Source organism: Trematomus bernacchii, unplaced genomic scaffold (genome assembly GCF_902827165.1).
Source record: "Trematomus bernacchii unplaced genomic scaffold, fTreBer1.1, whole genome shotgun sequence".
In the NCBI taxonomy this organism is placed as follows: Eukaryota; Metazoa; Chordata; class Actinopteri; order Perciformes; family Nototheniidae; genus Trematomus; species Trematomus bernacchii.
In genome coordinates this window covers 5,706,195-5,717,322 of record NW_022988097.1, presented here as the reverse complement: position 1 = coordinate 5,717,322, position 11,128 = coordinate 5,706,195, and the positions used below count along the sequence as shown (strand labels likewise).

The 11,128-nt window shown below is 40.1% G+C and overlaps 1 protein-coding gene across 2 annotated transcripts in view; it reads left to right on the top strand.

Moving 5' to 3' along the window:
• The first annotated feature begins 1,790 nt into the window (after positions 1–1,790).
• tenm2 (teneurin transmembrane protein 2) overlaps positions 1,791–11,128 on the top strand; it is a 161,735-nt gene continuing 152,397 nt past the window's right edge. For both annotated transcript variants that reach the window (XM_034121462.1, XM_034121461.1), the window contains exon 1: positions 1,791–2,016. In XM_034121462.1, coding sequence (XP_033977353.1) covers positions 1,791–2,016 — 226 coding nt within the window. The remainder of the gene's footprint in view (positions 2,017–11,128) is intronic.

Here is an 11,128-nt window from a genome sequence, read left to right as displayed (position 1 = left end):
ACACAACCTATTTTGAAGGCAGTTTATCTGAACTGTTATCATAACACTCACCTCTATTCTATGCACTAAACATAAAGTGCACACACTCGCGCAAACTCACAAAGCCCTTCCATTAGCATAATGCCAGTCAGAATGTCCTAAAAATGTTCAGAGCCAGTGGGCCTCTATATTTCCTCGCCCTCCATTCAAGGTACAAACACATTAAGTTTGAACTGCTAATAGCCTGTGTGATGGATGCCGGTGCATAATGAGCTCTTTATGAGAGTTAATACCTACTGTTAATCAATGGACATAGCGGGGCACTTTTCAATACTACCTTCTAAGCATTTTAAAATGGGCCCTCATTGAATAGATTGATTCACATTTAGTTTCCTCCTCTCTCCTATGTTTTTCCTGTCTCATTCTAACTCCGTCCCAGCATGCAATTAGTTACATCACATATTCTGAATCAAATGGGGCCCATTCTTTATAAATGCCCCGCTCTGACATCAATAAACACTGTGTCGAGACTGAGAGATATTTTGATGAAAATGCAATGCTACGCTGTAATGCGGTGGGTGGACCAGACTTTCCTCGGCCCGAAGCGATAGAAACATGGGTGACCTATTTATTACCATAAATATCCCATACAGGCAGCTGCTGGAAGCATTCCTGTCAATTACTACTGGTTGTTGTATTGTTGTACTTTGATCTTTAGCTGCTAATGTAATGCGTTGCTCAAGGCCGCCGCGCTAGTATCATGCTGTATTAGCATCATAATCATGTATAATCTGCATCCACAAGTATAACATTTGAATGGATTAGAATTGGGCGGGATGTGATGCAACAGCAGTGGACAGATGAGGCATATGTGTGTAGCTGTGTACAAGGAGTGTAACAAGCTGAGTCAGGACCGGGTAATGCTTTTATCTCAGCACAGGTACCTCCACCTGTAATGTACACGTGCTATTGAACGTGTTTGTTTCTGTGTTGTGTGTGTTTGGGTGTATGTGCGTCTGGCTGTGTTTGATTATCCCTTACAGCCTCTAAGGGAGCGGGATTCATTCTCACTCTGATAATGAGGGAGAGACTAGCAATGCCCTCAAGTCATTTCTCTACTTCTTCCATCCTTCCTGTTGCATCCGGCTGCTTTTCCTTCTTAGTTTCCTGCTCTTTACCTTTTTCCAGCGTTGATAATCTGCCATTATTCTTCCCATCATTCCATCCTTCTTTCCTCTCGGATTTCCTCCCACTTTCTCCATTCTCTGCTTTTTCTTGTCATCATCTTTGCCCACTTTTGTGTGTCTGTAGTCATGCGTGGCTGACATCCGTTTAAGATGACTGGATGGCGTTTGTGTCGTAGATTTCAAATGTATGCTGACCATTTTTCCTCAGCCCGGTCGATGGTCGACTATCTCGGTGGACCACAGCACTGGCAGCTCTGTTTCTCCCCACAATAGCCTTACTTAACCCGCATCAATACTCCGATGTGATGTATATTTGCCTGGTTGCTCAAATGTCCACTCGCTGCGCTCCCTCTTACCTAACTTTCTCTGTGGATTCTCCGGGGAGTGCAAAGCAAGAGTGAGTCACAGCAGTGCATCCATTAATTTTGTACCAACCTCTTTGCTTTCTTTTCCACTCTCTCCCTCTCTCTATCTCTGTTTTCCAGGTGACTGAAGTGGAGATTGACATTACGGAGGCCCGCTAGGAGGCCCCTCCATCTCCCCCACCACCTCCTCCTCTTCCTTCACTTCCATCTCTTCTCCTTGCATCCCTACCCTCAATCCCCCACCCAACTAAACCTCGACATGGATCTGAAGGATCGGAGGAACCGCTCCCTGACCAGGGGTCGCTGCTCCAAAGACTCCCAGTACAACACCTCGTCGCTGGACACAGATGAGTGCCGTGTGCCTACCCAGAAGTCCTACAGCTCCAGCGAGACGCTCAAGGCCTTCGACCATGAGCAGAGGCTGCACTATGGCGGCTGTGTGACTGATCTTGTCCACCACGAGGCTGATGAGTACTCCAGGCAAGGTGAGTTTGAGGAGCAAAGCATTCCCTTCAAATGCTTTATTACACTGTGATTGTGGGCTTGATCCATACTGTGCTGGACTGGTGACATTAAACAGGAAATCAAGTTAATCTTATGACTAAGTTCAAACATGTTGGAAAATATGCTTAGGTTTCTTGCTAGGAGTGAGATGAAAAAGGTGATTTAACTGCACGTCTGTACGCTTACTATACAGCCAAATTCATTAGCTGGTTAGCTTAATTTAGCCCTAACCCTAACCTACATGTTATATCTTGTAAGTTTAATTCATACAACATTTTAAGTCGATGTATGGGTTCTGTGCAGATGTTGTTTTGAAAATGTTGTATGGATTAGAAACGGGCAATATAACAGCTGATTTTTTCTTTTTTAATGAAATGCCAGGCTAGCTGTTTCCCCCTTGCTTCCTGTCTGTGTGTTAAGCTAGCAGTTCTAGCTAAGCTAACAATGTGCTTTTGTTAGCATCATATTTATACTACACACAAGAGGGGTATCAATCTTTTAATTTCCCTGTTATTAAGAAACCCAATAAAAAGATTTTGCCAAAAATTAGGTATGGAAAATATGTTTTTTTAATTTTAAATATCTTATTTCAGTTTCCAGGTTTATAAATAAACATTTCGATGTGACAGATAATGAAAGCTGCCAATTGCAACTAAAAAGAAAAACTAAAAACTCAAGGAAGACAATTTCCTTTACCAATTTACCAATTATCTCAGCAGCTCCAGTAGGTAAGTCTTGTTTCTGTCCAGCACGTATGATGAAGCCGAGCATAGCTCAACACTTGTAGCCCTTCCAACCCTGTTCATTGATTCCTAAACATCTGCATTCACACATTCACCAGCCATATTGTATATTGCACATGTATAGCTTTTTCAGGTGTATACTGTATACTTTTAAATTCGGTGTGTTTCGAAGCCTCGGTGTCGAACTGTTAATGTAATCATTTGTTGTAAATGCTGCACTTTGCAGCAAAGGACCAATACAGACCTTTAGCACTGGAAAGCCTGTCATAATGAACTTCTGTATCCCCTGGGGAGCAAGTTAGCCAATAGGCCGATAGGTCAACTCTAAAGGGGTGGGTCTGTTCTCATAGGCATGTCTTTAAACTGCTTGTGTGTGTGTGCACACGTGGATATTGCAGAGGGACATGAAACAGGCATTATTGATCCCTGGCTGGTGAAAGGAGTCCGACTCAATGGGATTGATCTGGGCTAAGCTCTGTTTTCTCTGCATGGACACAGACAAGGGAAGAGAGCTCAGGGCCATACAACACACTAATACAGAAGAGAGCGGAATAATTGTAAAGTTAGCTCAAAAGAGAATAAATGTGTTTCTGAGGGTCCTTGAAGAGATTTTCTAAATAGGACGTCTTCATTTACCTTGAAGCAACTGTCAAGATAAATGTCGGACTGTGCGTGGTTTGAACAAAAATGAGAGAAATGTATCAATCTGACAGAAGTTTAAAGAAGAAAATGTTTAATGGCACACAGAAGAGCATATGTATTCTCTGTGGAGTCAATGGTAACGATAGAAAAATGGAGGATTGATTGGTGGAACGCACAGTAGACTAGAAGTCAGTGGTGTGAGTTGTCCAGACACACTCCGCTGCTGCACTGAGCTGACCTCACACCAGGAGATAGCTGGTCGATACCACAGTCCTCCCAGCCTATCAACTCCCTCAGAGAGCCCAGAGTCACAGATGCATCGTGGGAAGTGTGGCCACAGGAGACCAACAGTGTTGCAGCACCATATGGACTGTGACACCACGGGAGGAGGGAGAAAGAGAAGGACTTAGAGTGAGAAAGACAGAGGGAGAGAAGCAGCAGAGTTTTCTTCATCTTTCAACCAGATATTTTTGTAACTAGTGCATGAGAGAGTGAGCGATGGAAACAATGTGTTATTAGTTTGAGCAGCTTGTAGTTTACAGGCAAGATGGTACACAGAAAGTTGCTTTTCTTTGACAGAGAACTGAGTTTTCATAAGGTGCTTGTGGTTTTATCAAATATTCATCTCTTTCAAGGGGATGTTTGATATTTTAATTGACCTGCAATATTAGATATTGATGATTGGGCCACACCATATATGAATAATATGATTAACTTTGATTAAATTATAATGATGTTGTTTCGGTTAGGTGAGCATGAATCGTGTTGAGAATTTCTGAGGTCATTCCAAAGCTTTTGTTGTTGCTTTAGTGGTTATTTTTTAACACAAATGCAGGTTCTGTGTTGTGTAAATGCATATTGACTGGCCTAATGTCAGTCATAAGAGACAAAAGGGAGTGAGTCATACAAAGGCACAACTTCTGCAAACATGTCAACTCATTCTACTGTTGCTGAGTTTCTTTTGTAGCAGCTTTGCGTCTTACCTACAGCTTAGTTCACAATCCAGTGACATTTATCTTGATGATTGTCAATGTTGCTTCATTATCCTGTGCAAGCAAAACACTGCTCAGGCACAAATGCCGGCACCGTGTACATTTTTGCAAGTACATTTCTTTGGGCTGTTTTGGTAATTCTGAAAGATCATTTGCATTGAGTTATGCGGTGCAAATTATAAAGAGTATTGCAGCAGATGTCCTAAGGATGTGCCCCGAGCCAAATCGAGGATTATGGGATGTAATTCTTGGATAACACTCTAAGAACACAAACACTTTGCTTTAATTATCAAACAAATGTTCAGGTTTATAATAGTCATACAGCAGTATCAACATAATGGCTTTTTTCTCACTATATTTTCTAAATGTGAACATCAGTTCTGCTGCAGCTAACTGCAGTTGTAGCCTCCTCCAAAGATATCATTGCTTTTAAAATTACTTATTTACTGCACATCATTATGCATGAAAATCTTTACTGGAATTTCAGTGTTTCCTGAAGCGTAAATTCATCTTAAAAAGGAGCATCATTTCCCTTTGGAATCATATTTGGAGTGTGTCTGAGTTCTTTTTGGGATGCTGTATATTTGTGTTTTGCTACTCCATGCCTCCAGGGCATGAAATATTTTCTCCGGACTTACCTTCGAATCCATTAAGAAACTGTTTGCTCGCTTTAAAAGGAGGTGAGGAAGAGATGATGTTTATTGACCTTTATTTAAGGCCTGCCTAAAGTTATATTACTGATAATCTATTCCTCCTACATCCAACATATCTTCCTGCTCCAACAACTTTGAATTTGTTGGCCAAATTGTTGCCCAATTTTCAGAAAAGGAAAGTTGCATCTTTTTAGAAATGATTGTGCGATATGTTCCTAATGATATAAAGGCCTAGCATTATGCTCACTGTGCATCTGTGCAAGGGGTTTACGTACAGTGTAGTGTTAAAGTTCATAGTATTCCGGAAGTTAAAGGGGCCCTATTATCCTTTTTGGGGTTTTCCCTTTTGCATCGATTGGTCTACGTTGTTTACTTCCTTAACACAATGACATCATTATGAAACACTTGCGCTTGTATTTGCTAGCACTCCAACACATTGTACGTGATAGCCTTAGGGGCGGGACATCGCTAAGCAGTTGAGCAATCACAACAGATTCGGCCAGCTAACCAATCAGAGCAGACTGGGCTCTGGTTTCAGACAGAGGGTGAAAAGAGGTGCTGCAGCACAGGCAGTATGAGAACAAAAAAAGAGCTTTTTGAACATTGAATCATGTAATCATGTCACAGTAGAGACACAAATTACAAATATGAACCTGAAAATGAGCATCATAGGGCCCCTTTAACAATTTGACTGAGTAATACATGTTCCACACTCCTGTGTCACCATCCACAACTCAAATGTATGAATTGATAAAAAAAAGTCTGTTGTATTACCCATATACAGCTACAGTATTGGACAAATCTGAGCTCAGTAGGTGGATTCTCCACACATAGCTTGCAAGATACCTAGCCCAATTCATTAGAAATAGCTACAGAAAGTGTATGACATCAACACAGTAGATTCATGTATGGATGAAAAACATGAACTGCTAGGTTTAGGGTTTACCGCAGTTAGCGCGTTTACTGAAACAAATGTATCAAGATAACCGCTTGAAAAAAATGAAACAAAATAACCTTTACCACTCGACATCTCCCCTACTGTAAATACAAGACAAAATGTAATCTGCTCCCATTTAAGTTCCCTGAGAGCATCCATTTTATATTACCTTTACCTACCAACCAATAATCAGCTTTAAATGAATAGAAATGTCAGGTTGAGTTCATGAGGTGAAAGTTATTGAAGTACTCTCATAAAAGAACCATTTGAAAATCAATAACTCGTCCCATGTAACCATGGATTATAAAATAAATATTGTCCCTGAGTGAACAATGAATCACGAACCTGAACATTCTTGATGAGTTACATGCCTCCTTTGACAACAGCACATATTTATCACTCGTTCACAACCTGTACAATATAATTCAAGTCTCATTTAGTATGCTCACTACTTCCAAAACATTTGTATTATATCTATGTAAAAGGCTTTTAAATACATGTGAGACTTGCACAGAATAGTAGCGTGCCTGCTGCTGTATGTGGAAGTCTTTTTAAATAGTAAGGTTTTAGCTTAAAGAGTATGGTTTGATATAGTTTCACTGTTGTATAAAGACCAAGTTCACTTAAATTCATCAACACCTTTCTCCTTTGTTTGATTTTTTCGAGGCACGTTAGAAAAATGTTGTTGACAAGAAACCGAGGTTACATTGATACAGGATTCCTGAGATATGAGATCTTTCTAAATGACTAATTCAACGACATACTGTATATACAAATGTATATGAATGGTCCTTTTGTGGTTCAGATTCCTTAAAAAGCCTTTGGCGTTGATAGGAAACTGCCGTTGTATTGTAAAAATATACTTCTATAATGTTAAAGTCCCCATTCGTTCACATTTTTTATAAATTCTAATAATAACTGAACATTTCTAGTGAACCCTTTTCTCTTTGGTTTATTTTCAGTGTTTCAACATTTGAACATTAGCTGTCCCAAACGGCTCCTTGCAGATTTTGATGAAGCGGGTTTGCTTGTGTACTCCAACAGACACCCCGCTTTGATTGGATCTAAACTGCACTGTTTCCCCATTACACAGTTATTACCTAGTCTGCTCGGATAAGCACAGCCAAAAAACACATTCTGTCCTCACCATAGCATGCCGCAGTCTAGAGAGCTCATTACAAGTGTGCACTATTTAACACCATAAAGTCTTCCAAAAACATCAGAGATCGCAAAAATGTAAACGAGTACAAACGTCATTCACATAGACTTATCAAGGACTGCATGTTGGCTTTATTTTAAATATAAAAATATCTGTTTCTCAGTTTTCAGTGGGTTTGTTTGAAGTGTTTTTAAATATGTATGTACCCAGGGTTGTAAGGGTAACTTTAAAAGTGTATTCTGATTCAATTACTAGATCCATGTATCAAAACATACTAGCAATGTATATTGATTACTTTCCGTCACATTTGGATTAGCTCAATATCAAATGCAGAGTCAATGAATACAAATAAAACTATTAAGTGTATTATGTAAGATAACAGAACAATGTAACCTTAAGAACAAAGACAGCAAGATATTATGTATCAAAAATATGTTTATAACCTGCCTTTCAATAAGCATATTCAGGCAGTAGCCTATCAGCACAACACATGGGCACATACCACAGTTTGAAAAAGCCAAGATCAAATCTGAGCTCACAGAAAATGCTTCGTTTCAGTTTTCACCAAACTCTTTTACGAGCATATGGGTTCATCTACTAAATTAATAAAGAACAGATGAACCAAAGAAAGTGAAAACCATAAAGCAAATGCAGGCTCCCATTCAAAGTATTAGCCTACAGAACAATACAGTTTACAAAGAAGAAGTCAAATCTGCCAACACAATATGCTCTTCTCTTTTTTGCACATTGTAATATTGCTGGTAATACCACATTTTGTTAATGTATCGGTAATCTGATTACAACTGTTTTATGTAACAGGAATACAGTTACAAAAGTGTCCTAAATTGGGTTCATTAAAGTACATCTTATCTTATCTTATCATTTGGTATCCTGATTACGTGATACTGTTAAATGTAGGCAAGGCAAGTTTATTTATATTGCACCTTTAAACACAAGGCAATTCAAAGTGCTTTGCAAAAATAAAAGACAATAAGAGCATTAAGAAATAGTGCAGTGGAAACACGTTATTATTCTTATTATATTTAAACATGTCACTCCCAGACTTAGGGAGTACATTTAATGCAGTACTCCCTAAGTCTGCATAGACCTGTGACTTCACCACATACTGTAAACTCTTTTTATGCCACTTTTCGCTCCTGCTCCATACTATCTTTATTTTGTTACCTCTCTGTTCTTTTCCACCCATACTGTGAAACTCCTTTCCTTCCTCCTGGTCCTTCTCTGCGGCTCCCATTCAGCACATCCCAGGGGTGTGTCCTCCCCGCAGGTCCACCTCCAGACAGCAGGCATTATCACAGCCACTGCAGTCTCTAGAAAGCTTTGGCCTTTCCTTTTTAGAAGGATCTCAATGAGCCCCACTCCATTCTCCTCCGCTGCCTTGCCCCCAGGGATGGAAACCACACCGAGAATCCGGCACACACCACCTGCCTGCTTCACTGCCTGGACAACACTCCACCTCATCTACTGACCCTCCTCACTCTGAAAACTTCCCATCCATCACATGTTTTATTTCCTCTTCTGCTCTACTGTCACACCTTTCTCACCTGCTGTCTCTGAATCTTTGTTTTTTTGGTATCACCCTTGCTGTTCCTGTATTGTTGCTTTAGTTATCATATCACACATTTGATAAGCACTTTACGAGCTCCATAGGTTTGACCCCTCATCCTGACAGAGTAAATGTGCAAGTATTGGCTATTACAATCAGACTGAGCCGATTGAATCCCATACGAGTCAATGGAAAACATATAAAAGGCCATGCTAATGTTAATCTGCATTCCCTTCTCTCCTTCCGATTCGAAGTGACAAATTACTACCCCAGCCAATGATTGCTTTGTCCAAAAACTCTGCAAAACTCACACGTGTATGATTGCCTCCACTGCCTCTATTCAAGACCTAATTGTTAAGGAAAATGTACTACTGGGTGGTGAGGAGGAGGCATATTTCGTTCCTCTTTACTCTCATTCTTGAAGGAGAGACTACTTCCAAGTATTTGCAAGAACAGCAGCAGCCTCCCATAATGTGCCCTCTTCAGTGAGATTCAGGGACGAGTCCTCTAGAGGCAGCAGCTTCCTACTGTGTGTGACGTGTTTGCAAAATCTTTCATGGCGGGAGGAGAGGAACCGGCATTGCAAAGAAATAAATGGGATTTCTGGAGTTGACCACTTCAAATCACTACTCAGCAACAGTGAACAATGCAACTACCTTTGCAGACCTAATTTAATGAATGAAGAAAAATCTCGACAATGCACCGGTCAATTATACGATTATCTTAGACTGGTAGAAAGAAACATCTCAAATACTCATATAGATGTTCATTTAATTACTTGGGTCAATGTGGGTTCATTTACTTGTCTTATTTGGTCATTAAACTGTATTTGTCTTTGATTCAACAAAAGTTAGCAGTAAATAATGCCTAATTTGCCAATTTAAACATAACATTTGAGTAAACTTATAATACAAAAAGGAATTTTCCTGACATAACTAATGTAGTGTACCAACTGAGGTTTCATTGTGTTGTCATAATGTTAACCCTTTTCACCTTTTCTGTAAAATGTATGGAACATTGAATTCATTAGCACTTATATACACCAACTTTTTCAGTTTCATTGCCTTCTATAGTCTGAGTGGTTTGTTTATCCCAATGTATATAACATTTTATTTATTTAAAAAAAAACAATTTTGGGGAGATTTTAAAAATGTCCTTACGAAATCAAAATTGTTTCAAAATTAAACAAAAATATTGTCACAACATATCATAGATACTTATTTCATACTATAAATGAATGCAAATTAGAACATATTTAATAAGATGATATCTCATTTGAACAATTGAACATTGAATCCCCAATACAAATAAACCTGATAGTTGTATTCAAATGCAAACAGCTGGAATTGTTTGCCTGTATAGGAAGCCAGTGAGGGGTCTGTCCTTTAGACACCGCTTAGTCAGAACTCTTGCACATTAGTGAATGGGTGACTGAGAGGGATAGTGTGAACCACCCACATGTCACACCTTCTTTGCACGCAGCTAATGGTGCCACCATGCGTCACAGAAGACCCACAAGTGTGTCTGCGGCGCAAAAGAGTGCAATGCATAGGGATTTGGTCATTATATGCAAAAATCCACATAAATGAGATGAAAGAAAACCTGAGACGTGTTCAGCTTCAATACATTATGTGTACATTTCTCTGTGTGTGTCCAATGCATTCCACTGGGTTTCAGCTGAGTCAACCTGGACTGCGGATGATCAAAGTGAGAACAAAGCAGCTGCATGCTATTAAAAATAAATAGTGAGATTAAATGCAACCCTTCCCTTCTTCCTCGTATACCTCCTTTATCTTCTCCCTGGCATTCTGTGCCTCTGCCAGCTGCTGACACTCAGAAGCGTCCCGTAGCTGCAGCAACAGAGCCGAGGAGCCGCTGAAGAATATCCCTGGGCCGAATCCACTCGGCTCCTCCGATCCTCAACGCACTCCCACTCACACATCCCCATGATGCCTCCTTAATGGACAGGAAACTGCTCTTGTGGGTTTGAATGTGCTGCCCCTACGCATGCTGGGACGTCTTTAAAGGGGAACTCAACTCCAAGTGACATCTGGTTCAAAGCTTGATACTTGTGCTTAAACACTATTTCAAGAAGGGCCTAGTTGAAATACTCACTTTATCCTTCCCCGCATCACGGATGTGTCCTTAAGAACTTGTAAATGAGCAAGAGTGATCAATAGTCGTTTTGGGACTTCGCAGAATGACTGGCACTAAGTAAAGGTCTGTCAGATTCTGATGAGCCCTTTGGATTCACTCTGTAACATTATCCAAAATAAACGCGAGTACACCTCAGCTCAGTTTGTCAAATCCTGTCTACTATGAAAGTGTGGCTAATATCTCTGGCACAGGTGAATGCACACACGTTTGAACACCGGGTAACAAATGAGACAAATAATAGGA